This window comes from Giraffa tippelskirchi, chromosome 2 (genome assembly GCF_054371585.1).
Source record: "Giraffa tippelskirchi isolate mGirTip1 chromosome 2, T2T-mGirTip1v1.2.pri, whole genome shotgun sequence".
NCBI lineage: Eukaryota > Metazoa > Chordata > Mammalia > Artiodactyla > Giraffidae > Giraffa > Giraffa tippelskirchi.
Window position 1 is genome coordinate 78,161,258 of NC_137276.1, and position 16,822 is coordinate 78,178,079.

At 42.6% G+C, this 16,822-nt stretch overlaps 2 protein-coding genes and 1 long non-coding RNA gene across 16 annotated transcripts in view; 1 reads left to right on the forward strand and 2 right to left on the reverse strand.

Moving 5' to 3' along the window:
- RASGEF1A (RasGEF domain family member 1A) overlaps nucleotides 1–5,767 on the forward strand; it is a 182,918-nt gene extending 177,151 nt beyond the window's left edge. For 3 of the 6 annotated variants that reach the window (XM_081569127.1, XM_081569128.1, XM_081569124.1), the window contains 6 exons: nucleotides 342–444; nucleotides 530–609; nucleotides 1,269–1,460; nucleotides 1,862–1,985; nucleotides 2,390–2,462; nucleotides 4,856–5,767. In XM_081569127.1, coding sequence (XP_081425253.1) covers nucleotides 342–444; nucleotides 530–609; nucleotides 1,269–1,460; nucleotides 1,862–1,985; nucleotides 2,390–2,462; nucleotides 4,856–4,892 — 609 coding nt within the window. In that variant the 3' untranslated portion in view covers nucleotides 4,893–5,767. Of the gene's footprint in view, nucleotides 1–341; nucleotides 445–529; nucleotides 610–1,268; nucleotides 1,461–1,861; nucleotides 1,986–2,389; nucleotides 2,463–2,708; nucleotides 4,429–4,855 lie in introns of those variants that run through there. The other 3 variants (XM_081569129.1, XM_081569126.1, XR_014076558.1) reach the window with 2 other exon arrangements.
- Nucleotides 3–3,426, reverse strand: LOC145537993 (uncharacterized). The gene is made up of 3 exons (XR_014076559.1): nucleotides 2,703–3,426; nucleotides 2,349–2,518; nucleotides 3–792 (listed from the first exon to the last, which is right to left on the reverse strand). It is a non-coding gene; the product is annotated as an uncharacterized LOC145537993 (long non-coding RNA).
- A 6,171-nt stretch (nucleotides 5,768–11,938) lies between the features above and the next one.
- The window catches only part of CSGALNACT2 (chondroitin sulfate N-acetylgalactosaminyltransferase 2), a 49,768-nt gene continuing 44,884 nt past the window's right edge, over nucleotides 11,939–16,822 (reverse strand). For 7 of the 9 annotated variants that reach the window (XR_014076554.1, XM_081569111.1, XM_081569109.1 and 4 more), the window contains one exon: nucleotides 11,939–14,983. Coding sequence is in view for 6 of the 9 variants with exons in the window: in XM_081569109.1 (XP_081425235.1) it covers nucleotides 14,691–14,983 (293 nt within the window). In the remaining 3 variants the exon portion in view is untranslated. The remainder of the gene's footprint in view (nucleotides 14,984–16,822) is intronic. The other 2 variants (XR_014076556.1, XR_014076555.1) reach the window with 2 other exon arrangements.

The window sequence follows — 16,822 nt, forward strand, 5'->3', positions numbered from 1 at the left end:
ACTTTGTAAGTGGAGACAGGAAGCTTTATTGCCAGGGCCTTGGAAGTACAACCCCCCCAACCCCACGGCCCAAAGTGATGACTTAAATTACAACAGTGACCCACTGTGGAAGCACCCTGTTGTGCCCAGCATGGCCCCCTCTGCCTGCCCTCCCACCACCTGGCCCAGCATCAAACCACCACAGCCTCATCTCTTGCCTCTGCAGCCTGGGCATGTCCCCTCACCCTGGTCCCACAGCTCTGTGGGCACAGGCAGCTCCCCATCAGGCTGCCCTCCGAGGGCTGGTGCTGGAGGGGACAACCCCCAGTGGGGCCCAAGCTGAGTGGTCTGGCTGCCCTCAGGTAGTGAAGAAGAAGCACCGGACCCGCATGCTGGAGTTCTTCATTGACGTGGCCCGAGAGTGCTTCAACATCGGCAACTTCAACTCCATGATGGCCATCATCTGTGAGTGTGTGGCCCCCAGGGGTCCCCCTCCGGCGCTGCGGGGCCTGCCTCCCCCCGCCCTGACCCTGCCTGTCACCCCCTGCAGCTGGCATGAACCTCAGTCCTGTGGCAAGGCTGAAGAAAACGTGGTCCAAGGTCAAGACAGCAAAGTTCGACGTCTTAGAGGTAGGCGTCAGCCTCAGGAGGGGGCTCCCACCGTGCTTCGGCCCCTGTGAGGACGTGCTCCCGAGCGCCGTCCGGTGTCGGACGTGTCAGCAGGCCTGGCTGCGCTGCGCCCGGGAGGCAGGCAGCCCATGCATCCTTAGCTTCGGGACTTCACTCAGAACCGGCACTGCCTGAAGCAGAATTCTGGGGAGAGATTAGTAGGGGTTTGGCAAAGGCAGGCCAATAGCCCCAGGCTGGGCAAGGCTGACTAAGCAGAGACTGGCCTGTTCCCTGAAGTCCTGGGTCGTCTGGGTGGCCCAGGGGCTTGCCAGTGAGTATGCAGCCTTGACCAGATGTATCTGATCACAGAATCCAGTTTTATAGGCATGTGTCTGTGGAGCTGGTCAGGTTTGGGGTTGTTGGCCTCCGCAGAAGGGCACAGGAAGGTTTTGAAGGAGGTTAAGACGCATACTCAGGAGGGAAAGAGGCGGTGTGAGTGAGCTGCGGAGACCTCTCTCCTGTGATGCGCGGACCCTAACCCAAAGGCCTGGCCCGGTGCACAGACAGTTGTCCTCTGCGCTTCCCCCACTGTGCTCACTCCTGGAAACGACGGGCCGCCCAGAACAGGTCTGAGGGGTGTGGAGGTGCAGTGCCCACCACATCCTCCTGTCTGCCCACAGCACCACATGGACCCGTCCAGCAATTTCTGCAACTACCGGACAGCCCTGCAGGGGGCCACGCAGAGGTCCCAGACAGCGAACAGCAGCCGGGAGAAGATCGTCATCCCCGTGTTCAACCTTTTTGTCAAGGACATCTACTTCCTGCACAAAATCCACACCAACCACCTGCCCAATGGACACATTAACTTCAAGGTTAGCTCCGCCCTGTGCCCTGTCCCCACTCAAGGAGAGAGATCAGGCTTCACTCTTAAACAGGCAGAATCTGTCTCTGTCTGCCAGTGGCCCTGAAAGCTCCAGGGTGGGTCATGGCTGCTAAGTGACTTCCAGGTGTGTGGTGGCCCTAGCTCTGGGTGGGTGATCTGGTTACAGAGCTGGGAGATACAAGGCCCCCCAAGAGTGAGGTCAGGGTGTGTTCTGGTTGGTGGTGCTGTGCTGTGTGTGGAGGCCCTTCTGGGGTCTGAGTTGGCTCTGTAGGGCTACTGTCCTGTCTCGCTGGGACCAGGGAGGTGAGCAGCAGACTGAAAGCAGAGCCTACGTCCCCTTCCCTAACCAAGGTTTTCAAGCTTAAAGTGACAAATCTTCTGACCCTTCAGAAATTTTGGGAGATCTCCAGACAGATCCATGAGTTCATGACATGGACACAGGTGGAGTGTCCCTTCGAGAAGGACAAGAAGATTCAGAGTTACCTGCTGACGGCTCCAATCTACAGCGAAGAAGGTGAGGGCCACCCCCCCCAAGACACACTGTAAATGTCACTCTGACGTGGGGTGCCCTCCCAGGGTGGTTATTCCCATGGTACGCTGGGGAAGCTCAGCTCTCAGGGGAGAGTGCATGAGGGTGGGCTGTGAGCAGATGGGAGATGAAAGACAAGAGAGATCGGGCTCCTGAGAGCCAGGATGGGGCTGGACCAGTGCTGTGGAACCAGAGAAGTATCCGAGTCCCCAAGCAGCTGGGAGCCCCACACAGCAGACCCCTGGGCCAGACGTCACTGCCTGCTTAGTCTGGGAGTTCCTTCCTGGGCCTCACTCCACCCTGGAAGGGAGGGTTTGAGAAGGGTATGTGTGTCAGGGGCAGACTGACCATGTGTGGACATGGCTTCTGAGGGTCTTCTCGTCTCTCAGCTCTCTTCATCGCCTCCTTTGAAAGTGAAGGTCCAGAAAACCACATGGAAAAGGACAGCTGGAAGACCCTCAGGTAGGAGAACTCCAGGAGCAGTCTCGTGACTCCATGACCAACCCCCATGCCCGAGTCTATAAGGAAGGGAAAGGATGAGATGGGGGAGCATCCCTGAGGACTTGCGGTTTGAGCTTCCCTGATCCTCCCTCCATGGCCAGTTCCTGGCAGCCCGACCTCCCCTAGCTGCACAGGCCTGCCCTCTGCCTGTTCGGGGGAAGGGCCCGCGGCCGCCTGACCATTTCCTCATTCCCTGCCCACCTTTAGGACCACTCTCCTTAACAGAGCCTGAAGGCACGGATGCGGCCTGCAGACGCTGGATGAAGCACACTTATGTACTGAGTTTTAATCTTGATTGATATGGGTTGAGATGAGGAGGCCTCACTGGTTGGGGTCCATTTTGTACATAACTTTTATGAAGAAAAAAATAATTATTTCATGCATCAACCTTTGGCACTTAACAAAGTTCTTTTGTTTACTTTAAATAACAGGGCAGGGCCCTGCTTTGGGGAGGGGTGGGGAAAGAGTATCATGGGAGATGGTGTCCATGATAACATCTTATTCTAATGAAATGTAGATTTTTATTTTCTACTTTTGATTATTAACATCTTACAAAAAAAATATTTAAAAAAACCCAACCAAAACCAACGTGAGCCCTGCCTCCTTTCCAGCCACTGTCTCTGATGTCGGGGTTAGTGCCTTAGAGGGTACTGGAGGCGCCGGGAAAGTGCTGCCCTCAGCGCCCAGGCCTGCGAGGATCCGGCAGGAAGGGCTCGGGTGGCCAGGGGGGTCTCATTTGCTTATTTCTAGAAGTGCACCTTGAACATGGGCTTTCCAAAGTTTACATTTTCATTTTCCTTTATCAGGGATTTATGGGGGTCAGTGGGGAGGGGAGGGGAATACCTGGCAGCATATTTTCTGTTGGAATATGTCTGGCAAATTACTCAACTACATTTTAGGAAGAGAGAAAATCTCAAATAACGTTAAGGAGGGGAATCATGGAATTGTCAGTTTTCCAGGCTATCACTCTGACACACTTTAGCCGTAATGAAGTGAAAACCAAGTACAATGAAGGATGGGGACACGGAAAGCCACCTTGAAGTCCAAGTACAAAGTGAAAAGAAGCAACTTACAAATCAGTACCTTCCTTCCCTCTGGGCGGGGAGCTCCCCTAGTGGAACTGAAACCCAAAGTTAGCCAGGCCCGTATCTGCCGGAGCCCATGCACATACAACCACCCAACATTTGGAGTTGTTTTCCACACCAAGACTTGAGGCGTACACTCCATTTTCTGTCTGACTTTCTGGCCGTGGGACCACGACAGCCCTGCTCCCTCCAAGGCCAGAAGTGGGCAGTCCACGTTGACTGTCTCCCTCTTGGCGGGCTTCATTCCACCCAAACAGAACTACTCACCCTCTCTCTCCCCACATGGCTGGCGTTCGCCAGAGTTGGGAGGCCTGGGTGAGGATGGATCTATTAGTTGCTAATTCCTAGAACTCCTGGGAGAGCCTGGAGATGTGAAGATGCTGCCTCAGGGGGAGGTGGCTTTGTGATCTGCTGCTGATGTCGCCCTCAGCCCTGGGTGGAGCAAGGATATTCACACTGTATTGTCACAGTGTTTTTGCACTTTTCAGATGTTCTAGATAGTACATACTGTATATTGATAGTACATATTGCTTTATGTATTTGAGATAAAGGTTTAAAACTTGAGAATCTATATTTGGAATACAATGTTAGAACCTTTTCTGTCCATGTGTTAAGGAGCTCCAACATCAATGTGCACTTCACCGGGTTATCAGTTCTAGTACCAACCTACCACAGTGTCTACATTTGCTATTTTGTTTTTCCAATTTGATACATACCCTAACTCTGATGTTTTGGTATTTCGAGATGAACTCTTGAGTATAAAGCTGTACCATAATGCAGGATGTCAGCTATTGGTATGACTGGACGTACTTGCATCAATAAAAGAACATGTTGCTCCCCTCGTTTGCCTGTTCTCTGTGTGCAGCTGTGAGGATGGTGGCTCTAATGCTGGCAGGAGGCACGGGGATGCCTGGCCAGAGGGGAGGATCAGATGCTAGGGCCACCATGGCCTTTCAGAGATGGAACAGGAACTCTCACCTCCACATTCCGACAAAGGACTTTTCAAATAATGCAAAACAAGAAAAAATTGTACAAGAGTCAGGTTCTACCTTGCTTTCCTCAAAGACAGCTCCAGAAGGATATCACTAGCAGCCTGAATTGTGTGGTCATGTAAGTTCAGGGCCCACCTTCAATGACTGTCAAGGTTCCTTTACTGCAGGACTGATAAGAATCTTTGGTGTCCATGGGCTCTGTGGGTCTCTCTGGGGGGCTGGGGATGTTGGGGTGCGCTGGCTGATGTGCTTCTCCATCGCGGTTCCTCTGTTTCAGTTGGTCACGTTCAGGAGTGCTAAAGGAGAGTTGTTGAGGGGCACACAAGAGCTGTGGAACTGAAGGAAAAGAAGTGAGATGCTGCTTTTGTCCGGACTGTCTCACGGCCAACTTGTCAGGTGCCCAGGCTGGACGAGGTCAGCTCCGCAGACCTGACGCTGCTCCTCAGAGCCAGCTCAGTCCATTAAAGAGTGCTTCCTGCAGAAACCTTTCTGTGCTAGGGGGGATGCTGTGCTGAGGTGGGGATAGAGTCAGCTCAGCCCGTTAAAGAGCGCTGCCCACAGAAACCTTTCTGTACTGAGGGGGATGCTGTGCTGCGTCATTATCTACCAATATAGTGGTCACCAGGTATGCCGAGGGACTGGCACTGAAATGTGGCCAGTGCAAGAGGAACAGAACTCTTGACTTATTTACATTTAAATAGCTGGTGGCCACCGTACTGGAGAGAGGCAAGGCCTGGGGGGCCTCATCACCTGCTGCCCATCCAAGTGCCTTGTGGAATGGACAGTATGCGATAGGGGCTCGGGTGTTTGTGGAGCAAATGAGGAACCCTGTGAGGATTCGTAAGTGAGTTTTGGATCAATGAAAACACTTTTTAGGTCTTTCCACTCAATGGCATCCTTACTTTCTTGGTATAGTTAGTTTTGGAAGTTACTACATACCTCACCTGAAGAAGGAGCAGCACCTCACTTGGTCTGCATCTTGGAGCTTGAGCTGGGAGTGGGAGGCGAGCTGGCTTGGCAAGCCCTGGCACTGTCCTTCACACATGGCGTGGTGCCCTCCAGGCAGTGTTTCTCAAGATGTTGGTCCCCACCCAGCAGGAGCAACAATGGGAGACTCAGGTGTGGATCTTCAGCAACAATGTTAAGGGAACAGTGTTGTCAAGAATAAAAGAAAATATCCATCAACAGATGCATAAAGAAGTTGTGGTACATGTATACAATGGAATATTACTCAGCCATAAAAAAGGAACAATATTGGGTCATTTGTAGTTAGTTATGTGGATGAACCTAAGAGTTTGTCATACAGAGTGAAGTAAGTCAGAAAGAGAAAAAGAAATATTGTGTATTAACACATATATATGGAATCTAGAAAAATGGTACTGATGAGCAAATCTGCAAGTCTGACATAGAGAACAGAGCTGTGGACACAGCAGGGAAAGCAAAGGGTGGGACGACTTGAGAAAGTAGCACTGATACATATACACTACCTTGTGTTTAACAGACAGCTAGCAGGAAGCTGCTGTATAGCACAGGGAGAGAGCTCAGTGCTCTGTGATAACCTAGAGGGGTGGGGCAGGGGTGGGCAGGAGGGAGGCTAAAGAAGGAGGGGATACATGTATACATATAGCTGATTCATTTTGCTGTACAGCAAGAACAATGACACATTATAAAGCAATTATCCAATTAGGGCTTCCCTGGTGACTCAGTGGTAGAGAATCTGCCTGCCAATGCAGGAGACACAGGTTTAATCTCTGGTCTAGGAAAATCCCCTGGAGAAGGAATTGGCACCCCACTCCAGTATCCTTGCCTAGGAAATCCCATGGACAGAGGAGCTTGGAAGGCTACACAGTCCAGGCAGTTGCAAAGAGTCAGACGTGACTTAGCGACTGACAACAACAAATCCTCCAATTAAAAATTTTTTTAAATGGGATAAAAAAGAATGTAAGAGAGTTAAGCACGATAGACTTAAATGCTTCAGTTCAGTCCAGTCCCTCAGTTGTGTCTGACTCTTTGAGACCACATGGACTGCAGCACGCCAGGCCTCCCTGTCCATCACCAACTCCCAGAGTTTATTCAAACTCATGTCCATTGAGTCAGTGATGCCATCTAACCATCTCATCCTCTGTCATCCCCTTCTCCTCCCACCTTCAATCTTTCCCAGCATCACGGTTTTTTCAAATGCGTCAGTTCTTCGCATCAGATGGCCAAAGTATTGGGAGTTTCAGCTTCAGCATCAGTCCTTCCAAAGAATACTCAGGACTGATTTCCTTTAGGATGGACTGGTTGCATCTCCTGGCTGTCCAAGGGACTCTCAAGAGTCTTCTCCAACACCACAGTTCAAAAGCATCAATTCTTCAGTGCTCAGCTTTCTTTATAGTCTAACTCTCACATCCATCCATGACTACTGGAAAAACCACAGCTTTGATTAGACAGACCTTTGTGCTGGCAAAGTAATGTCTCTCTGCTTGTTAATATGCTGTCTAGGTTGGTCATAACTTTTCTTCTAAGGAGCAAGCGTCTTTTACTTTCATGGCTACAGTCACCATCTGCAGTGATTTTGGAGCCCAAGAAAAGAAAATCTGTCACTGTTTCCACTGTTTCCCCATCTATTTCCCATGAAGTGATGGGACCAGATGCCATGATCTTAGTTTTCTGAATGTTGAGTTTTAAGCCAGCTTTTTCACTCTCTTCTTACACTCTCCTCAAGAGGCTCTTTAGTTCTTCTTTGTTTTCTGCCATAAGGGTGGTGTCATCTGCATATCTGAGGTTATTGATATTTCTCCTGGCAATCTTGATTCCAACTTATGCTTCATCCAGTCCAGCATTTCTCACGATGTACTCTGCATATAAGTTAAAGAAGTAGGGTGACAATATATAGCCTTGACATACTCCTTTCCCGATCTGGAACCAGTCTGTTGTTCCATGTCCAATTCTAACTGTTGCTTCTTGACCTGCATACAGATTTCTCAGGAGGCAGGTTAGGTGGTCTGGTATCCCCATCTCTTGAAGAATTTTCCACAGTTTGTTGTGATCCACACAGTCAAAGGCTTTGGCATAGTCAGTAAAGCAGAAGTAGATGTTTTTCTGGAACTCTCTTGCTTTTTCAGTGATGTTGGCAATTTGATCTCTGGTTCCTCTGCCTTTTCTAACTCCAGCTTAAACATCTGGAAGTTCACGGTTCATGTACTGTTGAAGCCTGACTTGGAGAATTTTGAGCATTAGTTTGCTAGCGTGTGAGGTGAGTGCTTAAAGGCTCACCTACTGAAACTGACTGATAAACCTATGCAAAACTTTAACATCCAAGTAAAGGCAGAAACTCATAGCTTTAATTTTCAGTCCACAAGGGGGTCAGAGAAGTCCAGAGCCTGTTCAAGAAGGGTCAAATAGGAGATCTTAGCCCATAAAGCTGACGTATCAAAGAGCCACCCCTCAGCATAACAGTGAACTTGAAATAAAACATTCCTACTCCAATCCGACCAAGATGCTATGGAAGATTGCCTGTTTTGAACCTCAGCACTCCATGGGAATGAGGAGAATTTACCCGATAACTGACAACCACAAATCAGTGAGTTTCACAAAGTTTTACAGCACAAACCCACTGGTCAAAAAAACTTCAAGCTCAGAATTTAGTTTAACATGGCCCTGAACTGGTATTATCCCAAAGTTACCCAGTAGAAGCAAAAGTTCTGATCTATATTCTAGTTGGAAGTCTCTCCTTAGCTGTGTCTAATATACTGTTAAATCTACCTACTAGATTTAAAAAATTTTCATTTCTAGATGCTCTATTTGGATAAATTCTGTATAAATTACCTACTTATACAGACGCTCTCTTTTTGTCCAAATCCACTCGGACAAAATTCTGGATAAATAACTGGAATGTAACACAGAAAGGCAAAGACTGGAAAATATGAAACAGACTTAACATATGTTATTAGAGTTACAGAAGGAAAGAGAATGAGGCAGAGACAATGAAAATGTAATAGCTGAGATCTTTCAGAACTGACAAAAGACAATCCAATTAGCCCAAAGATTCTCAAGCAGGATCAGAAGAAAAAAAAAATCTGCATACAGACATATAGTGATTCAGATTAGAGACAAAGAAGAGATTTTAAAGACAGCCAGAGAAAGAAAAGGTTGATTATCTTTAATGGCATATCAACTGTTAAGCTGATAGCTTATTTCACAACAGAAATAACTGAAGGCAGAAGACAGTAGAATCATAACATCAGTGTGCTGTGGAATTAAAGAAACCTCAGCTAGATTTGGAACAGGCCAGGAGGGGGAGTTCTCATACCCAGCTATGCATCATCAATTACTCCAAACAGCAAGAAAGGCAGCAAACATCTCCATCACAGGAAGGTGTTGCCTGCTTTATCACCAACCAGGAAGAGAGAAAACTTCTCTTTCTTCAGAGAGTACAGAAGCCCACCAACTAGAATGAACTCCCAGCTTCCTCCAGTGAACGTTTCGGTTAATACAGTTCCTCCCAATTCTCCATTTTACCATATAGAAACAAGTTTCCTGTTCTTGTTCTCTGATTTGCCTAAGGCCCACTGTAGTTCACTTATTCTGAATTGCAATTCCTCTGGCTATTCCTGAGTAAACTTGCTTTTCCTGGTCAAATAGCTGAATATATTATTAGAGTTGACAGTGCTAAAAAATTTCTCAACCTAGAATTCTAAACCTTTCAAAAATATTTCTTAAATGAGATAAAGATATTTATAAACTAAAACAGAGTCTGGCATAATGCCTTCGCCAAAAGAAATTCTAAAGGATGAATTTTGACTCTACTACATGAAAATTATTTCCATATGAATCACAGATCTAAATATGAAATGCAATCAATAAAGCACTTAAAAGAAAACATGAACATTTAATCTTTACTTTGGAGTAGGCAAAGGTTTTTAAAATTGGACACCAAAATCACTAGCCATAAAAGAAAGCTGATAAATTGGACTTTATTACTAACAACTTCTGCTTATTAACAGGTAATATTAAGAGAATGAAGACCAGTCCCCTGCCTGGCAGAAGATATTTGCAATATATAAATCTGACAAAAGACTCATATCTAGAATACAGAAGTAACTCCTATACATCAATTAAAAAAAAAAGCCAATGAAAGAAAAAAGGGCAAAAAAATAGAATAGGCATTTCACAAATAAGAAATTCAAATGGCCAATATGCATCTGAAAAGATACTCAACATCATTTTCCTAATGATAAGCTAAATCAAAATTAAATAACTGTACACACTCAACAGAAATTAAAGAGTTGGAATTAAAAATGTTGAAAATATTTGTGGGGAGGATATGAAGCAACTAGATCTCTCATATGTGGCTGGTAGGGGTTCAGTTATTTGGAAGGACTGAGAAAAATTTGACAACACCTGGTAAGACTATTTAAGAAAAAAGAAAAGCACAAATAAACAATATCAAGAATAAAAAAGAGGTTATCATGATTGATCCCATACATGTTACACAGATAACAAGAGGAAATGGCAAACAGCTTTGTACGTTTCATCTAAAATTTCAAATTTATAAGTATAAATTCCTAACAGCACCTTACCTAAAATAACTCAATCAAAACTGACTCTAGAAGAAACAGAAAATCTGAACAGTTCTACAGTCATTAAATAAATTGAGCTCGTGATCAGAGATTTTCCTGTGTAGAAAGGTTCAGGCCCAGGTAGCTTTCAGGAAGTTTTGTCAAGTATTCTAAGGAAGAAATAATTACAGTCATACAAAACTCTTCTAGAAACAGAGTACAAAGGAACACCTATAACTTAGTTTATAAGTAAGCAAAACCTTTATAGAAAAGCCCAAGAAGGAGAAAGGAGGTACAATATATAGGCAATCTTATTCATGAACACAGATGAAAAACACCTGAAAAAAGTACTTATATATACAACACCCATACACAAATATATACAGATATGCAAAGAAATATTTGTATATGCATGCAAACTGAATCCAGCAATGTGTAAGGATCATATATCATGACAGATTGGTGTTTACCCCAGGAATGCAAGGTACTTCAGAAAATTAATTCATCAATTTAACATATTTAAGATGGGAAAAATCATATAATCATCTCAAAAGATAGAGTAACAACATTTAACAAATGCTTTCAAGACTGATAAAAACTTGCCAAGTGGTAACAGAAGGTAACTTTATTAACTTAATAAAGGGTATTTATTTAAAAAAATACCATACTTACTGATGAAACTGCGAACGTCTCCCTTGAAATCCGAAATATGGGCAGGAAGTCCACTATTATCACTTCCATTCAACACTGCAAAACAAATCCTAACAAGCACAGTTTAAAACAAGAAAAATATATACAAATTGAAAAGAAACAAAAGTTCTCTATTACTCATAGATACATAACTGTGTAACAGAAAAAATGCCAACTAGAAATAGATTATTAGAATTGTTTGGGACTTCACTGGTAGTCTAGTGGTTACGACTCCACTCTTTCATTGCAGGAGGCATGGGTTTGATCCCTGGTCAGGAAACTAAGATCCCACGTGCTGGTTTAAAAAAAAAAGAAAAGAAAAGAAAAATTGTGCTTGGCAAGGTTACTGAACACAAAAATTAACACAAATCAGTTTGATTTCTAAATACCAGCAAAAAATAAAAAATAAAAAAAGATATTTACAGTGGCATCAAAAATGCAAACTATCTAGAAAAAAAAGCTTTAAAAAATACATGTAAATCCACTGTGTGAAAAAGTACAAAACTTAATAAAGACCAAAACAGATAATATCATGTTCAAGGACTGGAGGGCTCTGTATGATAAAATGTACTTTTCCCCCAAAGTGATCTTATAGATTCAATGATGCTGCTGCTGCTAAGTCGCTTCAGTCATGTCCGACTCTATGCAACCCCATAGATGGTAGGCCACCAGGCTCCCCTCGTCCCTGGGATTCTCCAGGCAAGAACACTGGAGTGGGTTGCCATTTCCTCCTCCAATGCATGAAAGTGAAAAGTGAAAGTGAAGTCGCTCAGTCGTGTCTGACTCTGTGACCCCATGGACTGCAGCCTACCAGGCTCCTCCATCCATGGGATTTTCCAGGGAAGAGTACTGGAGTGGGGTGCCATCGCCTGGTGTGGGGTGCCATCGCCTTCTCCGTAGATTCATTGAGATTCTAATAAAAATTCACAAAAGTTTTCATGAAACTTAACAAGCTTATTCTAAAACTTCTATGAAAGTACAAAGGTTACAAATAACCATGACAATCCTTAAGAACAAAGCTATGTCTGAGGTATTCAGAAGATAATACAGAACAACAGCTTTAAGATACTTTTCTCCATTATGATGTCAAAAATTAATAACAAAAAGAATACATAAAGGAAAAAAGATTAACTAAACACATTAGAGTTAATTTTTATTCATCAAAAAGTACCATCAAGAATGGGAAAGGACAAGCCACATCCCAGAGAAGATATTTGCAAACATTTAACCAGTAAGAATTGGTACTCAGAATATGTGAAGAATTCCTATGAATTTATAATAATGGCAAAAATACTGGAAATGAAAATTATAACTACAATTCATGCCTGAAGCCCACTAGATTAGCAAGAATTAAAAAGTTTGACATAATTAAGTATTGCCAGGGATGCAAAGTGAATCTCTTACAGTGCTGGAAATGGTCCACTTTGGGAAGTAAGTTGAATATACACACAACTGGTGACTTAGCATCATTACTCCTAGAGAAGTTCTCAAATGCTTGTAAGAGACACGCACAGCAGTATTCATGGCAACATCGCTTGTGACAGCAAAAGCAAATAAGGGAAGAAACAACAAAAAAAACTGAGTGATCCAAAATAAAAAGAGCAGAAAGAATACTGCAGGATATTCATTTAGTGGAATACTAATCAGTAATTAAAATGAATTAATTTTGAGATTAACATGAATGAACCAAAAAAAAAAAAACCACTGACGGTTAGAGAATATATGATGAAATAATACACATATTAATTCAAAACAGGCAAAATAGTCTATTGTGTAGACTAATGTAGATATACATACATAGTTGGGAAAATAGTGAAGAAAAATAAGTGAAAAATTATCACAAAAATCATCAGGATAGTGACTAATAGGGACAGAGTGAGGGTATGTGATTAAGAAAGTGCACACAGAGGCCTTTCACCAACAAAGTTCGAGATTCTAATCTGAATAGCTGCTACACTGGTGTTGGTGTCACTATTCTTTAAAGTACACAATTACATATCATGCAGTTTTCTGTATTTGATACTTTTCAACAGGAAGAAATTAACCTATCACATTTTCATTTAACTTTTGGTAATAAAATACTTTATTGGTACCTTTTACTATCAAAAACATAGTTATGTTTCCATTGCTTAGCTTCCATCTTTAAAATTAAAAGCTTGTTTCTTAAAAAAGAAGAAAAAATTCATTTGGCTCTGTCAAAAAACAAGCTACAATTCACTTCTGTAAATAATTAGGTTCTCTCACTTTAAATATCTTAATTCACTGGTCTTTACAATAAATAACTGTATATAAAAGGAGACAATGACCTGAACAATTCTGCAGAGAACATTTTACACATCTTAAAAAACCAAGCCTAAATGCTATCCCAACTTAATACTTAAAAGAATATTCAGTAAGAGTTATTGTAAAATTGACTTCATGTAGCACCAAGAAATTTGGGACTTATAATATTTCAGATGATATGATATATGGAGCAAAAAAAATAATGATTTGTCTTCCATGAATTTTCAGGGGTTTATATACAATAGGAAGAATTCCGTATAGGTCCATTTTAAAAGCCAAAGGTTCAAAAATCTATGCATGCCTTTCACCACATGTCCAATTTGTGGATACAGCGATTGACCCTATGGCAAAAGATCCATGTGTGATAAACAGCACAGTACAGTACTATCTGAATATAACTGCTTACTCATCTTGTCTCATTAATATAATTTATACCTCAATTAAAACATCATTCTATCTGCAAGTTATGTATTTCCCTAAAATACTCTATAATTCAGATTTCCATTTAGACAATGTTCTGCTCCGCCCCTTTCCTTGAAACAGTATGATCTTATGGCATACCTCACTAAATTGTTTGGTTTTTCTCCCCTCAGTGAAACTTCCCCTCAACTCAAAGTATTCTAATAATGTAAATACAGATGTAGCATAATTAACATATAAGACAAAAAGGATAATACAAACATATGGATCCATGCTAAATGAGACAACACAAAGCAAAAAACACACAACACTATGTTATGTTCATCTATTCTGAACCACAAGAAGGCCCTGCTAGAGCCCTGGCTCATGTAAACTGATGTTCCCAGACACCCCTAGTGTCCTGTACTCCAGCATAGCTAACTGTTATGTTTAAGGTGTTTCCATATTTATTTGTTTGTTCAGAACAGCCTATAGCAACTCTGACTCCTAATCCTGAACATGATGAGAAATTAGTAACACATTATATTTTTAATCAAGTCACAGATTCTATCCTTAGTATTTTCTATTACCCATTTGTTTAAAAATAGACATTCAGGGGGCTAGACAACACAAAGCTGAGGAATTTTTATCTCTGCTTGCTCTTCATTAGTTGAGAATTTTAGATATGTCATTTAGTTATCCTCTGCTTCAGTTATCCTGGCAGAAAAAGGATTCTTTAAGCAACTGACCAAAGATCTTCATTTAAAACCAAGCAGGTTGACTCAGTGGTCAGCAGGTAATGAACCCTTGCTGACACACTCCATCCATAATACTCCATCCTCTCTAAAGGAACAAGATGCTCCAACCTACCTTTAGCACAACACATCTCACCCCTCAGCCCAGATGCAACCAGGATACACATCAGAACATGAAGCCAGGTAGAAATTAACTCAAGACTACTCTTAGAACAAATACCAGATTTTGATTTGTCAATGATCCATAGTGAGGTATGCTCAGAAAAAGAGACTTTGCATTGCAACACTGATTTTTCTCCTCACACCAAGTTAAACTGCTGAAGTAACATCAGCAAGAACACAAAAGCATGTCTTCCTGAAAGAGGCACTGCATCTGGAATTGGAATTAAGGCTAAACAAACAATGCTGGTTTGTGGTTCAGACTAATGTGTCAACAATTACATTAACCAACAGCTTCGCTATTTGTCCTGTATGCCTGTTTGTGAAGATGTGTCTCTATCTCCTCCCTGAAGACCAGCATTCCAAGGTGTGAGTGAGAGGCCTCGTTCATGGCTTTGGACTGGATGCACATGCGGTACTGCTCAGGGGTCAGCTCGTCAGCACAGCGCTTCTCATGCCAGAGGTGGAAAAGACCAGGAACCGGAGTCCGAATCACAATCAGGTCACTGTGTAAGTATTTTCGATACAGATGAACATCTTCTCCACCCCAACCTTTTACTTCCATATCAAATCCACCTGCAGGATCAAAACTCATACTATTAAATAGCTGCCTGGCAGAGCACAGTCAAACCTGATAAAGATTTAAACATTCTGCTTCAAATGAGATGACATTTACAATCTAAAGACACCTGAAGTAGAGGACTGACATCTTGGGTTAGAAATAGTTACCAGCTCATAGCTGGAAGGTCAAGGGTCTGTTGTTGAGTATCAAAATAAGATTAAATATTTGAGGATACTTTGCCAACTTCAGTTTTATAGAAAACCTCTAGAAAGTCAAATAAAAGAGAAGGAAACCTAAATCACCCACAACATCACCACCATTAATGTTTTATTGTGTTTTCCTTCGATCCTTTGAGATCCAAGTTTTTCTGGGTCACAGAAAAGTTTTCCAGAGGTGAAAACAGAAGAAATGGGCCAAGTGGGACACATAAAATTGAGAACAGAAACACAGATGATTTAAAGCCTCATTAGTGGGTGACATTACTAATAAAGTTTACAAGGAAAACAGGGCCCAGGTCTAACTGCTAAGAAATGCCAAATATCTAGAGGGCAAACAGGCAGAGAAAGTTAGTGAAAGAGACTGAGGCAGCCCCAGAGGAAGGAGAGAATTCTGGAGAATGTGTCATCACAGCAGTCAAGTGAGGAAAGCATCTTGAGGAAGAAATGATCATGTGCTGCTCAATTAAAGAGAATCAAGTAGACTTGGCAACGTTAAATGTCACTTACAGCCTTACCTAGAGCACAGGAAATCAAGTTCACACTATTTTTAAGTTGGCTTAGGCTGAACTAACTTTAAAGAAGCATGGAGAATACAAACTATTTTGAGTTTTTTTAAGAGCTAGAAAAGATTCTGAAAGATGGAGAAAAAATTAGTTCTTTAATTAAAATCTAGGTTTCCAAATGATGTCTTTTATCAAATAATTCCATGTCACTTAATTTCATACTTACAGGATGACAAGAATCCTGAGATCTCTGAAAAGTATTATTTTAAATAATCACAGCTTTACTAAATGCTATGTTTGGTATATCTTGGCTTTTCTTACTTGTATATATGAATAAGTTCCTCAAATATTAGAGATGGTATAGACAGTGAAAATAAATAGAGGACTTCCCGTTTCTCTCCAGCATGTACAGACAGACCTTCACTCCATCCGTCAAACAAATAAAAAGTTGAACAAACTGAAAACTCAACTCTTCTCAGATCCCTCAGAGAAATAAAGTCACAGGGCAAACTTCTCTTCCCTAAACTGAAGAGATAGATAGGTGTGTAAGACAGAATCACAACTATTAATGTTAGAGAAGAAACAGACTAGACAAAATCTCCAGGGGAACCAGTACAGGGGTAGGAAAGTCTGAATTGATGAACTGCTAGAGGCTCAGTGGAAAAATCTAAGAGTTGAAAACTCCAGAGGGGCCCATAAACTTTTGTGCGTTTTACCTCTAGGTCTACCGGGTTCTCACAGTGAAGACTGCAGAAAAATCCTGCAGTGATTTCAGGAGGGGGAAAGTGACCATTCTGAAATATGCCAGGGTGTTTTTTGTTCTTAACAAGGTCTACCCTCAGGAAAAACTATCCTACCAGAGCCTAACCTATCTGGGGAAAAGGATATAGCCAACTAGTCCACTCTAGCCATCCTGTCCTACCTAAGACTGGGGGCAGTGTCTGAGAAATGTCTGCAAAATTCATGGTCCAGACTCACAAGATTGCTAAATAAAGGACTGAGACCTTATCATAGGACTATAGAACACTTTCTCTTCTCCCACACCTTACCATCACATCACTGAAGGCCTATTTACTTCAGTCTTCTTTACCCAGTACCTAATGTTCAGCTATGAAAAAAAAAATTAGGCAAA